Source organism: Lepidochelys olivacea, assembly GCF_965140295.1.
Source record: "Lepidochelys olivacea isolate rLepOli2 genome assembly, chromosome: 3".
Classification (NCBI taxonomy): Eukaryota; Metazoa; Chordata; order Testudines; family Cheloniidae; genus Lepidochelys; species Lepidochelys olivacea.
The window spans coordinates 102,066,732-102,086,367 of NC_140413.1; the positions used below are offsets into that span (position 1 = coordinate 102,066,732).

A 19,636-nucleotide genomic window follows, 5' to 3' on the forward strand; every position below is an offset into this window, starting at 1 on the left:
CCTGGTGTCTGGCAAAATTGCAGGGGAAGCCTAATATTGTGGGATCTGCAATTTCTGAAATATCACAAATTTAGTAGGGCCTTAAATATAAGACATTTTATCAGTTATTTTATTTATTCCCGTTTTTTAAATAAACTTTATCTTATTGTTGTTTCATAAGCAGTACAACATTAGTATGGCAAATATGAACTAGCACTAGCCTTTCACTACAAGAGATCTTGTATTATTCATGCTAATAATTAGAGAAAGATACTTTCAGTTGGAGTAAGGGTGGTGCTATCAGGTCCACAAAAATTGGGAGAACATTTTCAAACATGGGTAACTAGATAAATTATTACTTAAATGCTGCACTTGGAGTCTCAAACTGGTACTTGCAAAGAAATGACATTGTAGTGTAGTTGTCAAAATGATCACTGTGTATACAGGAACATAGCTGGATAAAATGTAGTATATAGTTTGCCAGACTGTTCTCTCACTTCCTATTATACAGACAAACAGCTCACTAAGACAGCATGCTAATCCTGAAACAATACCTACAGAGACATGGTACAGAAGAGTTTCTCCAAAAGCATGTGCAGATTCTTGTAAATATTGTCAAGATATATGGCACTATGTGAACTGTTCTAAAAGATCTCCAGAAATAGCACAGGCATCTATTAATGCTAATCCAGTCATAAAAGCCATACCTGGTTAATTAAGTGTATACAGGAAACAAAGTAAAAGTAGAGGAATCTGACCTGAAGATTGTACCAGTCACAATCATTTTAAATGCTTTGCGAAACCAAGAATAAAATAAACCATAAATGATTGGATTACAAGTAGAATTGAAGTATCCCAGCCAGAGGAAGGCAATGTACAAGTCTTCAGGTGTTGAGAAGTTAATAAAAGGATCAGCTATCGTAAAAATAAAGAAAGGCAGCCAGCAAAAAAGAAACACCCCCATGACTATACTTAAAGTTTTAGTTGCTTTGCTCTCTTTTTTTGAAGAGATTTTGTTTGTCCTTGCAGAGACACATATTATTGCACTGGGGATTTTAGCAATTTGTCTTGCATGTTTTCTTGCCACTGTAAATATGTGGACATAAATTCCCACCATCACTGTGCCTGGGAAAAAGAAGGCTATAAGAGAAGCCAGCACTCCCCAAAGCTTGTTAAATATGAGTGTACAGAAACCACTGCAGTCAATTGAAGCAACATATACTTCAATGCCCTCAATATTCAACTCTGAGAAAACTAGGCCAAAGGCAAATAAGAATGGGACAGACCAGCTAATTAATAAAAATAGTACTATCATGGGGATAGTTATCTTGGTGACATAATGCAGTGGGTCACATACCGCATAGTAACGGTCAACAGAGATAAAACACAGATGGAAAATAGAGGTGGTACAGAGCATTATATCACAACAAGTATGGAGTTTGCAGAAGAGGTCTCCAAAATACCAGCATGACTCAACAGACCTGATCATGCTGTAGGGCATAACCATGAAACTAAGCAAAAAGTCTGTAGTTGCCATGGAGCAGATCAGGAAGTTGGTTGGAGAGTGAAGCTGTTTGAAATGAGCGATGGAAATGATCACAAGCATATTTCCACCCGTTGTGAGCACTATTGCTCCCACCATGAAGCTGTACATAGCCCAAAGAGTGATTGTAGACCTTACATTTCTAGGACATGAATTGTTAACAAAGTCAAAGCAATACTGCACATTCTGTGGACTCCAGAGGGTGGATGAATTCATAATTTGGGATCAACGACAGTAACTTTTTCCAAAGTATTACAATATAGCCAGTCCTGGGGAAAAAGGAAAAATAAACAAAGTGACATGAACAGTAGCAACATCTGCAGACCTGTGTTTCAGATTAATTGATTAACACTTAAAAATAATGGCCCCAATTCTACTCTCAGTTGCAAAAACATCAATTCAGAACAATTCTCATTTACTTTAGAGGAGTTACTCCAGACTTACACCAGTATAAGAGACAGCAGAATTTGGCCCAATGATAACCAAAAAAAAAAAAAAAAAAAGGCTGAAGCATTTCCTAAATACTTTTGAATCTTAAGATGCTCAAAAATTCTAAGTAATATTGGATATTTTTGCTAGGGAGTTTACATTCAACACTATAAGCACTATGATAAGAGTTTTGCACAATGAAAGCCTCAAACGTACGACACTCACCTGTATTGCAAACACAGATGGATTACGGTTTTGTGGGGCCCTGGGCCAGAGCAAGTGGGGGCCCCTCTCTACCCCTTCCACCTGCAGTCCCCTCGCACACCTCCCCCACACTCCTGCCATGGAAATGGGGTTTAGGCGCAGGGGACTTGCCCTGCTCTGCCCGCCTGGTTCTCCTGCCAGGGAGCAGGGTCGAGGTTCAGAGGCTTCCCCCACTTCCAAGCAGGAGCGCCAGGTGGGCGCGAAAAGCAGGGCAGGCCTCCCCACTCCCTCCAACCGCGCTCCCCGGCAGGAGCGTAGGGGAGGTAGAGCGGGTCAAGGCACGGGGGAGCTCATTTTCTGGAGCCCCCCCCCAATTGACCGGAGCCCCAGGGCACGGGGCCTCATTGGCTGAGTGGCTAATCCACCACTGATTGCACAGCTCTACGTATCATCTCAGACATTTTTGTTCCTGGAGGTGCTACTCATCCTTCTAGGAGATACATTACAGCATCAGAAAATCCAAAATGGTTGATGCTATAAAGATTTTAACATGCAGCAGTTTGTAAAGCTGGCCAGACCACAAGGTAAAAGAGTGACACAAACTCACTGACACCTTCCTCGTTTTAGCATGCTTGCCAGTAGGCCACTGAGTGTATACCTGTTTCTGATTGTAATATTAATCCGCTGAGGTGCATACCCTCAACATTTACTTGGCTAGGATTAAGAGAAATACAATTGCATCGTGCTGAGGGGTCACTGAGGTGTACTGAACAATCTGTGCCTCAAAGCATTGAAAGATTTGAAAAACAGGTAAAAGGACACCACTTTAGTGAACTGTATTAAAACTTTATTATGGATAATTGTTATTTAAGACTTCTGGGGTTTTTTTTTATTTAAACCAGTATTTACTATTACAAATATACATGTGTAAGAGGAACAAACCAGATTTGACACATTACAATCTGCACACTCTCCTCTGCATGCTATTCACACAGTTCTTCGTGTACAATAGAATGAAAGTGATGGAGCTTGAAGGTGGCCACTATGGCCTGAGAAGGTACATCGTATGTGCTAGTGTGTGCATGTATTCGCACATATACATAAATGTACACACATGCTATGTATATGTTATTAGAGTTTGGGAGTTTAATTAACATTATTTCACAGTAGTAAACTAAGGAATTGTATTCCCCCAGTAATTCCAACAAGAGTTTCTAGCAACATCATAAACCACAAGACTCAAGTTTTGGGGTTTTCTCATGCTACAAGATCCCCAAATTTAATTAGATACTTAGATTATGTATACATCAGGGACTCGTTCTTCAATAGAATACAGATTTTAATCAAATCAACTATCCCCTCTGCAAGCCCCATTTCTTCCTCCTTTCAATTCTATAGGTCCATATCCCTTCTCCTATGTTATCTATCCCCTTTATTTGTCCCTCACCTATTCCTGTTTTTCTTTTCTTTTTCCCAGCTTGTCAGGTTCATATAAAACTATTTCTGTACAACAGAGTACATTAAAGCTTTCTGGCATACTTTTCTAAAATCCTTTGGAAACTCCATTGCATGATAAGAATATGAACATTTACCATTATAAACATAGTACAGGTTTAAAACAGGTATGCCAGGCTGATATCAAAATGTAGTGTTATTATAGTAGGGTTCTTTATCTTATATAAATAATCAAGCACCCAAAAGCCAATTATGCTGTGGGTATGCTTAACATTTTGTGATCATTCACCTCTCTACTTCTTACATCAAAAATATAGAAAGTATCAGGTCTATTTGTAGGCCAAATCCTTACCCCATTAAAGTCATCAAGAGTTTTAACACTGACTTTGATGGATCTTATGTCTAATAAAGTGTAGTCCTACAAGCATTTAAGCATGTGTATAACTTTACTCCCATGAATAGCACCAGTGTTTACTCTTTACCCACAAGTGAATAAGAGTGTTTGCAGGAAAGGATCTTTGTATATTATCTTGCCTTAGTACTTTGAAAGGATATATGACATTTACATTCATAAGAAATAGCACAGTGTGTGTGCTCAGTAAGAGACTGCAATCTCATGAAAAACAATATTTCTAGCCCAGCCCTGCAGTCCTCACATTGGTAATTATCTCATTAACTGATGTTCTATCTGTCACTGGCATAGCATAAGTTGTTGAAGATGACCCAGCTGTCTTTCTCTAGTCAGTTTCTGAATGATCTTGCCAGACAATTTAAGATTCAACTCACTTCTTTATTTTACAGTGGTTCAAGTTATCTTTATGATACAGAGATAAACATTTCCTTGGAAAAAGTCACAAGAAACCTTTTTCTCATTACAGTCAGTCCAATATTTAGACTGGAAAATCAAATAAATTGCAGTTCCTCTAGTGCTTTACAAAATGCAGTTGGTTACATCATTACATTGGAGTGAAAAATGTTTCACCTGATCTCTCTCCATAGTCCATCTCTTCATAGAAAACATTTTTGGCTGTGATTTTTGCTTTTATTTCTAGTCTTTGGTTTCAGTTAAAAAATCTTCTGATTCAAATCAATGAACAGTTTTAGAACTTACCTGCAAAGTGTGTATAAATCTTTTTCTTATTAACTCACAAAGCTTGTTTGATTGCTTTTTTTCAAGCTATGACTCCTTGTGGCAATGCTTAATGAAAATGCATTTGAAATTTTTCCTCCTTTCTTACCAGATTAACTGATTGCTAGTATATATACAGCAGAGAAGACCTGTAGCTGTCTCTGAGGAGTTCACAAGTCTCCTATCGTGTCTTTCCTTTCGCAGATCTACTCTGTATCTCTTCATTCTGCTGCTGCAACTGAAAAAATTATGCACAAACAACCCAGTGAGGAGATTTTTTTTTATTTGGTTCACAGCCCTATTGGAAATGGGAGGATGCTTCTACTTCAATATGTTCAATATAAAGCCATGTAAGGTCTTTTACATTACAAGCTTTAAATGACAGGGGCTGTCATTTACTCTGCTCAGTAGGGCTGGTTGAAAATGTTCTGTCAAAACTGTTTTTTGTTGGAAAAATGGGTTTTTGGCTAAACACATTTTTTTTTTTTTTGCAAGAAGTGTCTCTTTTCAATGGAAATTTAGAATTTCTCATCAAAAAACTAAATGGCTACAAGCCAAAATATTTCATCCTAAACCCAAAATATTTCAATTCTGAATTTCTGCCACAGTGCCTCATAGGAATTGTATTTTGAGTGCCAGTTCTCCTCTCTCCACACGCCACTCCAGTTCTCCACAGCCAGACTTCATCTCCCATAATGCACCATCACCATGGAACTCTCATGCTATTTAACCACCACTCAGCCAAAGGGGAGACTGTGGCACATCACAGAAGATACAGTCCAACCAGGGAGCGCAGCCCATAGAGGAGAATGGGGTCTGAGGCACTTGAACTAGAGCCCCCAGGAGGCGTTAGAGTGGCAAAAAACCACAAGCATTTTGCAACCAAAATGAATGATTTTTCACTTTCACTGATATTTTCCATGGGGGAAACCCCTTTTTTTCTAGTGTTGATGGGACCCTAACCTGTCTGAGGTCTCTATATTCTGTTGCAATTGTAAGGGGACTGTTGCCACCTTACTAACATTCAGTGGGGGTGTTTTAGTTGCTAGCTCCCAGTACTAAAAAGGGGGAAGGGTAGATGGAGAATCAGGACCCTGAGACTGACAGCCCCCAGGAACAATGGGGATAGGCCAATGCTCCAGGTCAGCCTGAATGACAGGGCGAGCAGGGTAATCAGGGAGTCAGGAGGCCCCATCCTCCATGTGAGCTGGATTTGCCTGGGTCAGACAGAGTGGGACTGAGCTAAGGAGAAAGCAGGGGCCCAAGCTAAGCTGGAGAGCAGGGCTGGGCCAGATCCAGAGGGACCAGAAAAGCAGCCCAGAGAGAGCAGACCTGTCCTGGGAGCAGAGCTGCAGCAACCAGAGCTAGAGGGGCCAAAGAAGCAGCCCAGGCAGCTGGAGGCAGAGCAGCAGCCGCAGTGCAGAGACAGAGTGGTGAAGCTGGGGCTGGAGCAGTCTGGAGCTGGGTGCAGTGAGCAGCTGGGTAGACCGAGGGGGACCTTGGGCAGCGGGCCCAGCACATGGAGACGCCTCAGCCAAGAGGCTCTGTAGGCCAGGCTTGGATCATATACCCTTATTTATACTGTTTACATACATGCCCTTTCAGTCTTAAATCACCACCTGCACCCACAACCATTCCCAGCTCTGCCATGCTTAGATCTGGCCAGGAACAGCTGCCTTTGTCACTTTGCTACTGATTTCCAGCCATTTCAGCTGCCAGGGAACCTTCCCTCTCTTGGCTGCTCTATCTGGTCAGGACCCAGAAAAGCAGTAGCAGAGTCACCCAGAGCTGTTTCATCACAGTGCCCTCTGCTGACTTATCGCTCAGGAGATTTTCCATACTATTTATCTAGGTAATTTTAGCACATGGGATCTGAGTGCCTCCTTTAAAGGGTTTCAGAGGCCATTGTTTACAACTGAAAATGTAGATGATGGCTTTTTTTCCTGCCATTTGTCTCTCCAGATGCCAAATCTCTCTTTCCCTGAGCTCTATTCCCTGCTTTGGTGTCTGGTCACTGGAGACTTTTGACACGGTCTCCCACAGTATTCTTGTCAGCAAATTAAAGAAGTATGGGCTGGATGAATGCACTATAAGGTGGGTAGAAAGTTGGCTAGATTGTCGGGCTCAACGGGTAGTGATCAATGGCTCCATGTCTAGTTGGCAGCCGGTGTCAAGTGGAGTGCCCCAGGGGTCGGTCCTGGGGCCGGTTTTGTTCAATATCTTCATAAATGATCTGGAGGATGGTGTGGATTGCACTCTCAGCAAATTTGCAGATGATACTAAACTGGGAGGAGTGGTAGATACGCTGGAGGGCAGGGATAGGATACAGAGGGACCTAGACAAATTGGAGGATTGGGCCAAAAGAAATCTGATGAGGTTCAATAAGGATAAGTGCAGAGTCCTGCACTTAGGACGGAAGAACCCAATGCACAGCTACAGACTAGGGACCGAATGGCTAGGCAGCAGTTCTGCGGAAAAGGACCCAGGGGTGACAGTGGACGAGAAGCTGGATATGAGTCAGCAGTGTGCCCTTGTTGCCAAGAAGGCCAATGGCATTTTGGGATGTATAAGTAGGGGCATAGCGAGCAGATCGAGGGACGTGATTGTTCCCCTCTATTCGACATTGGTGAGGCCTCATCTGGAGTACTGTGTCCAGTTTTGGTCCCCACACTACAAGAAGGATGTGGAAAAATTGGAGAGAGTCCAGCGAAGGCCAACAAAAATGATTAGGGGTCTGGAACACATGACTTATGAGGAGAGGCTGAGGGAACTGGGATTGTTTAGTCTACAGAAGAGAAGAATGAGGGGGGATTTGATAACTGCTTTCAACTACCTGAGAGGTGGTTCCAGAGAGGATGGTTCTAGGCTATTCTCAGTGGTAGAAGAGGAGAGGACAAGGAGTAATGGTCTCAAGTTGCAGTGGGGGAGGTTTAGGTTGGATATTAGGAAAAACTTCTTCACTAGGAGGGTGGTGAAACATTGGAATGCATTACCTAGGGAGGTGGTAGAATCTCCTTCCTTAGAAGTTTTTAAGGTCAGGCTTGACAAAGCCCTGGCTGGGATGATTTAATTGGGGATTGGTCGTGCTTTGAGCAGGGGGTTGGACTAGATGACCTCCTGAGGTCCCTTCCAACCCTGATATTCTATGATTCTATGAAGAGGTTGGGAGAACTTCAGTCTGTTTATTTTTACATTTATATTTACGTATCAGTTACTCTCCTCCCTGGGGGAACTTGACATCTGGGAAAGAACTGACTTTAATCTCATTTCCAACTGAATGAGGAAAGGACACTCAGTTTTAGCCTAGGCAATGCAGAGAAGGGGCATCATAAAGAAGCAGTAAAGGATATCAAGGATTTATTTTGGGTTCACAATTCACCTTGAATGCCCTCTGTTGGCAACCCTTGGTATGGCAGCAGACGCAGTGTAAGTAGGATGAGCCATATGCCCACACAGTTCATATTTTACCTTAATCTTTTTTCAATCCATGTTATTTCTGAATTGCAGACACTCAGGTCTGGGGAGAGCACACAAGGGGTAGATTCTGTTTTCTCCCATGTAACAGTGTCTCTAGGAGAAACTACTGACGTCATTCTGCATTCCCTGTTTGAAACTAGTGTTCTACATTAAAATAAGACCTAAAAGGAGAAGCTGATATCACTTTCATGCCTAATTCAACTTTTCATATAAAGCAGCATTTAGAGCCTGATCCTGTACCACTGAACTCAGTGGGATCCCTGTCATTAACTTCAATGAGAAAAGAAATAAACTCTTAGGCTCTGGTCCTGGAAGTGGCTCCATGTAGGTGGACCAAGGAGCCCCAGTAGAGCAGCATAATAATCTATGGAGCTCAGCAGGGGTTGGAGGTCTGCCAGCATATAAGATTATGATTTCAGTGGGTAGCTCACAGTCCTGAAATCTCTGTTGCAGTAGCTCTTCTTAAAAATAAAACACAAATATAGGCAATACAAGAGTCCAGTCATGCATTTCACACACACATCATTTTCCCTCCCCTTACGTGCCTATGTCCAGGGGAAGCCTTGATAGATCACAGGCTGGTTTTAAAACAACTTTCTTATTGTTCCCCTGCTTGTGCAAAGGGTAATATTGAACTTTAAGGGGAGATTTGCTCAGAGTGACTGCCTGGAATTACTAATGGGTACAACACACTGTGCTTCTATAACTTTACAAACAGATCTCAAGAGATTTGCGAAAAAACCCGAGAACTACTTGGCCTTTAGTAAGTAAATGAAGGAAAATCTCTTGCGGGTACTAATCTGCTCTCCCCAGATCTCAACATTGGTTTCTGCTTCCTTTGCCACCTCCATTTTTCTCTTTTACCTTCAGCAATTAAATGGCTCCAATCTTTTGATTAGAGATGACTCTTAAGAAAATACCATCATTTTGAAGCCATGATTTCTGTTAACGTAATTACTCCCTTCTCTGGCTTTAAAATTATGGTGATTTTTCTATGAAAGGTAATTACTGTCTTCTGGTCAAAGTGCACAATAGATTTGTGGCAAAGGCAACTACTAAACAAGATTTTCTCCTAAACAAAAATACACGATGTTTGAATTTTGGTGCATTTGTGGTTAGTCAGTCTAAATGCCTTTCTGATCATTTTGAATGGCAGGAAGAATTTATCATCTTTTCCTTTGCTTCCCACTGTACTGATAGTATGTTGTCACGTCCTGCTTCTCACTATCCTACAGAATATATCCAGAAACATTACCACTATGGAAATTAGACTCAGTAACAATTGTCCTTCATTCTTGTCCTATGTTCCAGGGTGTTGTATAAAAGTTAACAGCATGTTTCTGGTGTTAGAACAGAAGACAGGTTGACAGGATTGCCTGAGTACTAATTTATACTCTTAACACTGACTTTTTCTGCACTTTGGATAAATCACTTACCCTCTCTGCCTTAGGGCTTGTCTACACTTAAACATTCCAGCAGCACAACTGTAGCCCTTCAGTGAGGACACAACCTATGCCAACAGATGGAGTTCTCCATCGGCATAGGGAATCCATCTCCCTGAGAGGTGGTAGCTAAGTTGACAGGAGAATTCTCCCACCAACCTAATGCTGTCTACACCGGTTTAACTCCATCACTCAGGGATATGGATTTTTCACATCCCTGAGCCATGTAATTATACTGATCTAATTTCCTAATGTAGACCAGCCCTTAGTCTCCCCCTCGGTAAAACAGGCTGCCTTTAGCTCCCTGGGTCTCTGCCTGCAGCACTGCTCTGCCCAGGGTGCTTGCTGCCTTCAGCCTGCAAGACAGCCAGTCCTCCTCCCTCCTCAAGCTCCAGGGAATGACGGAAGCTGCTCTGCAGCCCTTCTTATATGGGCCAGCCTGGCCCTGATGGGCTGCTCCACACAGCCTCTCTCCAATTGGCTCTCCCTAAGGCTCTATTAATCATAAGTAGGGATTTTGTTTTGGTAAGTCAGGTGATAGCTCTTTGTTACCAAGTCCACACCTGTATATCTGTTTCATGTAGAACTTAACATGAACTTTTCATCTTGGGCAAGCTTTGCTTAATCCATTCTTCTGTTGAAGGTGTTGCTCTGCTTCATCATTTTCTGGTTGCAAATGTTCATTTAGATTGATAATCCTTTGCAAATATATTGTGACAGGGTTGGGCCAGATGGCTACAGGAGAGTGATCCTATTGGGATCCAGGAAGTGGGTGGGTAGAAGCCCGCCCACTACTTTAAAGGACCTCCCAGGATAAGGAGAGTGGATAAGGGGAGTATCCACAGGACTGGGATACCAAGCAAGTACGGGGGACAACTAAAGATAAAACAGTGACAGGAGTGAGGTGAGAGGGCTAAATGAAGGGAAACTGACAGGGACACTGAGCAGAGAACCCTGGACAGTGCCCACTGCTCCTCGAAGGTGTCAAGGGAGCCAGCGGACGCCTCCCAGAGGAACTCTGCCCGGATGCGTGAGCGGCTGGATGATCAGAAATAGGACCCACAGTCACAGGAGACCCCATCAGCCAACTTCCTCTCCCTGGTCTTGTAGATGCCCATTTTGGCTAGGCTAGGAGGAGGTTGACAAGGAGGTCCAGTGACTTTGTGGGGCCATGGATAGGAAGTGCATATATGAGCAGGAGAGAGGAAAAGTGCAACTAAAAACATAAGAGGATGTTTAAGAGGAGCTGGAATAAGGGCTGCAACCTGGCACACTCCAGGTAAATGTGCGCCAGGGTATCCCTCATGCCGCAGAAGGGGCAGGTGTCTGGGACAGTGGTGAACTGCACCAAGTACACGCATGTGCTCACGGCTCTGTGAAGGAGCCGCCAGCTGGTGTCCCCAGCAGGCCTCAGGACCAGGGTGGAATACAGACTGGCCCACCGGAACTCCTCACCCTCCAGAGGTGGCAGGAGGTCCCACCACTTTGTGTTGGGGTGGGACATGAGGGTGAGGACATGAAGGGTGTGGAGCATGAGCGTGTATAGATGCTTCCTTGGTGTGGTCTGGAAGCAGACCGGCTGCAGATCATGCAGCTGGCTGGCGGAAAAGGGGTGGGATGGCCGGGTAGGTCCACAGAGCAGGGGCCCAATGAAAAGGTCTGGAGGGCCTAGGGTGGAGGGTGGGCGGGGTGTGCCCTCTCGCAGGACCCGGTTGAGGAAAACCCGAGCAGTGGGCAGTAAAGTGGCCTTCACCTCCTGAAGTACGCGCCAGGGAGTACGAGACCTGGAGAGCCCCATGTGCCGAGCGAACATCAGGGGATCCAGCCAGTCTCCCTGGTCATAGTCCAGAGGTCTCCAACTCTGGTGACGTCTGCCAGGATCACCCTCCGGTCATATCGGAGCCCTCGGAAGCAGCTCAGGAAGGCATGCGCCAGTACGCTCCACTCCAGACTACCTGCACCATAAAGGAGCCTCTGCAGGGACTGGAGGCAGAAGACATGGACCTGAGTGCGCAGGCACTTCAGGCCCTGCCCTCCCTCCTCCAAGGGCAGGTGGAGGACCCCTGAAGAGACCCAGTGCAGTCCTGGCCAGAAGAATTCCAGAACCAATGTCCGGAGGTTGGCCAAGAAGCCCAGGGTGTTGAGCCAGTGCCAAAGCATGGACAGGACTAGCTGATTGAGCACCAGTACCCTCCCTCGGAGGGAGAGGCACTGGAGTAGTCTTGTCCATTTCTGGAGCAGCTCTGTCACCCTGCCCTCTAAACCTTGCCAGTTCTCCAGCAGAGACAGATGAGTGGCAGAAAGGTAAACGCCGAGATAGAGCAGCGGACCCAGGCTCCACCAGATGGCCTGAAGCACGGGTGGGAGGGATCTCACCTGCCACCCAACCCCAACCATCAGGCCCAGTTGAGCTCTTGACCCAGTTGACTCGGGCAGAGGAGGCTGCCAAGTATATGGCCTGGCACGCCTCCACCCGCACCAAGTCGCCCGGATCCTGGACCAAAAGGAGCACATTGTTGGCATACAAAAACAGGACCAACCGCAGCTCTAGATCTCGCAGCACCAACCCCATCAGCCTCTGGCAGAGGAGACAGAGGAAGGGCTCAATCACCAGAGTGTACAGCTGGCCCGAGAGGCGGCACCCTGCCGTACTCCCCGCCCAAAGCTGACCGGCTCGGTCAGGGTTCAGTTAAGCCTGACCAGACACTCCACAGAGGCGTACATCACCTGATGAAAGCCCACAAATTGGAGTCCAAAGCCAAATGCTCGCAGAGTGCCCAGGAGATTCCCACGGTCCCACTGTCAAACACCTTCTCCTGATCCAGGGACAGAAGGGCGAACAACAGACTATCACCTACATCCGAGCTCCAAGAGATCCCGGACCAAATACAGATTATCAAAGATTGTACGCCCCAGGATGGGTGTAGGTCTGGTCGGGATGGATCACGTCCACCAGCACGGACCCCAGCCACAGCGAGATGGCTTTCACTATGACTTTGTAGTCCATGCTGAGGAGCGAGACAGGATGCCAATTCCGAAGGTCACCGGGGTCCCCCTTCTTTAAAAGCAAGGCGAGCATGGCTCACGTGCATGACAAGGGGAGATCCTGCTCTCCAATGACTCAGCCCAGGTGGTGACAAGGTCCAGGCCGCAGATGTCCCAGAACACATGGTAGAACTCCATGGTCAGCCTGTCCATACCAGGAGATTTTTTGGTGGGAATGCGGCGGAGGGCTTCCCAGAACTCAGCCAGAGTGAGAGGCAGCTCTAGATGGTCTTGGTCACTCATGCTGACCATCAGGAGTCTGTCCCAGAGCACTCTGCAAGCATTAGGATCAGTCGGGTCCGGGGAGAGAAGGCCTGCATACAAGGTCCTGGCCTTCCTGCACATCTCCTCCTGACCCGTGAGGGGGTGCTGTCCTCTGCCAGAAGGCAGCTGATGTGCTTCTTGGCCTCCCTCCTTTTCTCCAGGGCATAAAAGAAGTGGGAGCCATGATCCATCTTCCGAAGGAGGCGGATGAGGGATCGAACAAAGGCACCCTGGGGCCTGATGGTTTTCGAGGGCCCGAAGCTCCTCCCACTTCTCCCGGCACACTCCGCAGAGGGATGGATCCTCGGGGCTGGTGGCCAGACATCTCTCCAGCTCTAAGACCGCCCATTCCAACTGCTTTGTTGCCTCATGCTTGGGTCCAAGCAGGAGCAGTGGTGGGCTGGGAAGGAGGAGGGATGGCTCCAGGCGCTGGGCAGCCAGGGCTGCCGGCAGCCAGGCCCTTCTCCACCACCTCCTGGGCAGTGGCCTCCAATGCCAGCAAGAAGATGACCTTCCCATACATTTTGGAGGCTGCCATGATAGCCGTGGGCCCCACCACCCTCGCCAACGTCCGCAAGTGCTTCCTGGTCAAGGTGGGGAATGGGCCCCGGCCACCAGAGATGGTAGCAGAGGCAGTGGCCGGGAGAGATGACGTAGTGGCAGGCAGGAGAGCCACCTTCACCTGGGCATACGCCTTGGGGGCTGGGAGAAGCCCCCCCCCAGAGCTGGTGGAAGAAGCAGCGGGGAGGGAAGCCACAGCCGGTGGCAGGGCCGCGGCAGTGGGGGCAGCCCCTACCATGGAGGGGCCCTTACCCTTCTTTTTGCCCTGGCCTTTCCTGCCGGCTGGGGGGTCTTCCCCAGAATCGGAGGGGGCGAGGGACATGGCAGCAGTGGAGTTCACCCCATTGCCTGCCGCTGCTGGTGCCCCAGCAGGGCCGGTAGCAGATGGTTCAGCAGTGGCGGCTAAGGTGGGAGCCAGAGAGAGTGATGAGGGGCAGACGGAGGAGGAGCAGTGGGGTCTGCCTGAGGGGTCCCACCCACCTTGTACCCCACCATAATGAGCAGGGATGAAGGAGAAATACTGGAGAGGGGGTAGGGAAAGGGGGAAACAGGTCGACCACTCCTCCCCACTAGGCTGGAGGCAGGGGAGGAGGGCACCGGAAGTGGGGGTTGGGATGTGGATAAGGGCAGCCTATGAAGGCAAAGGCTGGAGGTCGGGGTTCTGTCACCAACACAGGATGGGATTCCGGCTCCTCTAGCTGCACTAGGGGAGGAGGGGTTATAATAGCATTGCGGGGGTGCAGTGAGGCAGGGGTTCAAACTGAAACAGGGGAGGGGCACGCACATGGGAGGGGCATGGGCACACAGAGCAAAGGGCCAGTCAGGGCAGGGGGACCGCGTTGGAGGTGGGGGTGGGGGGAAATAACCAGGCTGGAGGTAGGACAGGGAAACCAAGGGGCCAGCTTCAGAGGCTGGGATGGGGCAAACAAAAACTGCAGTGAGAAAGGGCAGGGCAAGCAAACAAACTGAAGTGGCCGAGGGCTGGGGCAAAGGGGGGGCAGGAAAAAACTGCAAGGGTCAGGTGGGGCAGGTAGTAAGGGCAAAAGTGGGGTCTGCTGCAGGGGTAGGGGGGATGCAGTCCAAGGCGGGGGGCACGTGCACCCACGTGTACTTGTGAAAAGTCAGTGATGAGGTTAGCTGAGTTAATGGCAGGTCTAAGCCACTAGCAAAAGTGGCCAAACTGAGGGCTGCCGTGAATCTCCGAGGCAAGTAAATCCGCCAATAAGCATAGGACCCACCAAGGCAGAGGAGGAACTTTGTCACAGTATATATATTACTGAATTATGAGAGACATGTACTGACATTTTCTACTGAGTGCTTACTTAAACATAATCATTCACTCTGTATTGCCACTGCATATTGTTGGGAGATAATCAGTGAAAACTATTAGATGATAGCATTCTGCAATAATAATTATGACAGATAAATAAGACATCTTTAATTTTACACTATAATATTCAACTAAACTATGCCCCCTTTTTTAACTGAAAATCACCACTGGATTTATTTGTTATAACCAGACACATTATTGATTTTCAGGAAACAGACTAGCTGTACAGAAGTGTGTCTGGAATATTTTACCTAATAAGTATCTCAGTGCTTTTCGAAACCATGGGTAGAAAAAACCATATATTAATGGATTACAGGTAGAGTTAAAATAGCCACACCACGTTAAGGCATCGAACAACATTGCAGGAGTAGAGAAATTTAAAAATGGGTCAATTAAAATTGTGAAGAAACATGGAAACCAGCATATTAGGAATACCCCCATGACTATACTTAGTGTCTTAGCCGCCTTCCTGTCTTTATTCTTGGAAAGTTGATTTGACTTTTCATGATTTGCATTTTCAGGCATGCTGCTCATAACACGTGCATGCTTTTTGGATACTAAAAAAATTTTGACATAAATTCCTATCATAACACAGCCAGGAGTAAAGAAGCCAACTGTGAACAAAACTGTTCCCCATAATTTATTAAACATAACTGGACAAGAACTAGAGCATGTAACTAAAATCTGATAGCCCTCTATTCCAGAAGCATATGCTTCTGAGAAAACCACTCCGAAAGCAAAAGCAGCTGGTATTGACCAACAAACTGCTAGCATTCGCTTTATCACAGAGATGGTTATTTTGCTAGAATAATGCAGTGGGTAACAGATAGCATAAAAGCGATCAACAGCAATGGAACAAAGATGGAAGATAGAAGTTACACAGAGCATCAGATCAAAACTATAGTGGACTTTGCAGAAAGTGATCCCAAAGTACCAGCAGTTCTCCACAGATCTGACCATGCTGTAGGGCATAATGGTGAATCCCAGAAGAAAGTCTGTAATAGCCATGGACAGAATCAAGAAGTTGGTTGGAGAGTGAAGCTGTTTGAAATAGGAGATTGAAATGATTATGGCTAGATTCCCGAAGATGGTGATGAAGATGGCTCCAGTCATGGACAAATACATTGCACCTCGAACGCCTGATGATCTGAACATTTCAGGACAAGATCCATTTCCAAATTCAGAGCAATCAATCAGGTCCTTGGAGATATTAGGAAAAGCCATAATCCTTTATCAGATATTTTCTTATTAAGATAGACAATATTTTTACGTGCAGTTTTAATGTTCAGGCATTTCCAATGGACTACAGCTCCTAACATAGAATACAATATAAAGTTAATTGGAAGTAACCAGTAAACACTGTTTAAAGTTATCAGGTGAAATCCTGGTCCCACTGAAGCCAAAGACAAAACTCTTATTGATTTCAGTGGGGCCAGGTTTTTATCCATCATTTCTCTGATAGATGCTGAAGTAATTTACATGGGTTGACACTGGAAATGATGATAAATATCATTTACAAAAATGTTTTTAAATAAAAATGTTAAAAGTACATACTTTTTTCACCTCATTAATTTGACTATTAGTATCACTTTTCTTTTGTGCAATCTATTACTTAAGTTCCACATTTTAAAAAGCTATTTATTTTCTACAGATGTCAAAATCAGCTCTTTTAATTAATGCCAAACATTCAAAAGGGAGGTGGGGAAGCAAAGAATTAGAGTTATAATGTGTGTGGGGGGTTGTTTTTTGTGTTGGTCTGTAATTTTAACTTCTACTTAGCTGGGCCTCCAATTTTTTCATTCTATGGGCCACTTTGTAAGACGAATTCTCCCACATGGACTATTTCTTCTCCTAGCCTCCTACTGCATGGAACTGACCACTGCTTTCCCACAAATCACAGTTTGAGAGCTGCTATTTTTAACAAATTGACTAGTTCAGAGCAAGCCTGTTCGGTAAGGGGAGTTTTGTGCCCAGCTCGCACTTCCCTGGAGACCTTTGAGAAGTCAGGTAATGAGTTACACTCCACAAACACTGATCTTACAAGTGTCACAAATTCAAAACTCCACTCTCTGCCTTTCAGCCATTCCTGCTGATGCTAAGCTCACATGCTATGGAGGATAAAGTACCCATCATGAACATTTGTAACTAAAATTGGTTGTAAAAGCGAGAAAGCATATGACAACAAATAGCCATATCTTTATTTTCTTCTCACATACACCAGTTTTACACTCTTGTAACTCTACTGATTGAAATGGAGTTACTCTTCATTTACACCAGTATAAGTGAGAGGTGAATCAAACCCTGTGTATTAGCCATTTCAGAACATTACTTTGAACAAAATGTATATAACAAGCTAACAATAAAGTTTGTATTCTCTCTTATTTGAACTATTTGTAAGCTTTCACTTTTATCCCTGAAGAAATCTGAAGGCTGTCAACCAAATGAATGCTGAGGAGGATGTAAATACAGTATCTGTCCATCATCTGCAAAGGGTTATTATTTTAATATTATATAAATCCTTTTTTCTAAAAACACGGCATGTTATTTTCTGCACTGCAGATTCTTGCTTATGCAGCAAGAGACGGCAAATTCTATTTTCTTCCCTCTGTTAGGGTCTGATCCCATTTCCATGGAAGTGAATGAAAAACTCCCATTGATTTCAACAAGAGATGGATCAAGTCCTTAGTTTTTTTTGTGAAAACACAGCCTCACCACTTTCTCCCCTTCTGCATACTCTGCTAGAGATCATCCTATATTATATAAAAAATAGAAGCAGAGAGAGATACCATATCTATGCCAAGTCAGCCTATATGTAAAGAAACATGTGATGTGGGGAACAGCTCAGCCCCATTGCTTCTATCCCCACAGATATTGTCTTAAAAGTAAGAAAAGATAAACATACAAGCAATGCAAGATTTAAAATAAATACTATAGATTCATGCTTCTTTACCCTGCCCCTACCTCCATCAAGCTAGGTAACATCATCAATACATTCTTGAAGGTTTATTCTTCTATTATTGTCCAGCTTATGTGAAATATTAATGTGGAATTTGAAGGGTAGCTCCCGTTGATGTCTTTGCCCAGAATAAGCAGGAAATGCATATTACCGAGCATTTTATGACATTACAGTCAGGTCTCAAGAGAATTTAAGTCAAAAGGATCATTAGGGGGGTTGCTGCTACAAGAGGTACATGAAGCCAGGTCCCCTGAAGGGATTGTTCTGTCCTCCATAACAGGATCAATATCTGTGCCTGCTTCATCTGCACTGACGCACTCACCTGTGAGAGCAGTTTTGGTGATTTGGAATGGATGAAAGTCAGCATGGAAGGGGCTCCCTTCTCTCCTTCTAGAAAGGAGATAGATGAAAAGCTGAGGTGTCAGGTGTAGATGGCACAATCTCTTCCTATTGTAGTGGATAATACTTTGTTTCTTTTGGATATTTGAGTAATTACCAGTCCTACAGGAACATAACAAATCTGACAAAATTACCTTCTTGACAATTTGAATGAGATGTAAATCCTCTCACTTTTCCCACCCTGTATCCCATTATATTTTTACTTGATTCCTCTGCATACATGTCAAACATTCGTCATAGGTCCAGTATTTTTCCTGTAGCCTCATAATGAAGTGTCCAGCCAAATCTCGGCAAGTGTTAAGAGTTTCTGGTTTGTTAAGAGTTTGTCCCTCAACCTTAGCATCTATGATTGATACAATGAAAGGCCTTTGCAGGCATAAGGTACTGGCTACTTTTTCAGTAGGTGCTGGCTTAGGAAGACTGTGCATTAGTTTGCTTTTTGCCTGGCACGTATACATTGTTCCATCAAATTTGAACATCAGTCATGGTACCACGGAGAACTCACATTTTCCCAAGGTGTCATATAGATCAACTTCATGCTGAGAGCTGGTCAGGACCAGGAGATGAGCAAACAATAATCTTTCTGTGATTAGGTCTGTAACAGTACCTGCAACCTTCATCCTTATTTTCTTTTTTGTATTTGAGCACAGCCTTATTCTGTTCTTCTTGATTGGAGCCCATAGACTGATGGATCCTTGGATAATTCTTGGGTTTTGAAGGTTTCATATAAGTCAAGACCGAAAGTATCCATTTGACTTACATCTTTAGCTATCTCATCACTGAAGGCTTCTTTTTTCATGATATTAATCCTACGCAAATGGGTTGCCAGTGTGAGTAAGCTGTAGCTTTAAAATTGCCCCATCTTGGCATTTAACAGCACCTAATTTGTCTAGATAATGCTTGGTTATTTCTGTGGAAGTCATACCAGTCATGCTTAATGTTTCATTCGAAATTTTATGGCATTCTGGGGTTGTCAGGTTCTCTGGCAGCTTCAAATTTTTCCTGATGCTTAATGTGCTTCTTCTCCAGCCTTGCCAAATTCAGGTTATTGGTGCACTTCTTATAGCGTAGAAGATGCCACAGAGCATTGTGTTTAATCAGCTCCTCCACAGTGGTATTCTCCAAAGCTTCAGTTACTCACTAGCTTGGTACACTATAACTCCCCCATTGGTAGCTAAAAATTATCAACACCAGAGTAAAAATAAGGATTTTGTAATAAATTACTTTGGGATTGTATTTATGTTATGAAATGTACATTATGTAACTGTGGATACCGTTTGCTGATGGATTCCAGCAATTTTTGGCTGAATGCTGACCTCTTAACCGGTGCTCATTGTAACTATTTTGGCAAAATAAACAAACCTGATAATCAATATCACTGAACTGCTTCTTTTTTGCCGATGATGACAAAACAATTTGAAGC

The 19,636-nt window shown here is 44.7% G+C and overlaps 1 protein-coding gene and 1 pseudogene across 2 annotated transcripts; both read right to left on the minus strand.

The window, feature by feature from the left end:
• Positions 1-694: 694 nt before the first annotated feature.
• On the minus strand, positions 695-1,738 carry LOC311518836 (trace amine-associated receptor 4 pseudogene; annotated as a pseudogene). The gene has a single exon. The product of its transcript is annotated as a trace amine-associated receptor 4 pseudogene (transcript).
• Positions 1,739-15,053: 13,315 nt separating this feature from the next.
• LOC311517487 (trace amine-associated receptor 2-like) lies at positions 15,054-16,082 on the minus strand (the record flags this gene model as incomplete). The annotated part of the gene is made up of 1 exon (XM_084622339.1): positions 15,054-16,082. One exon carries the CDS (start codon positions 16,080-16,082, stop codon positions 15,054-15,056), a length of 1,029 nt encoding a protein of 342 aa, XP_084478465.1.
• Between the last annotated feature and the right edge of the window lie 3,554 nt (positions 16,083-19,636).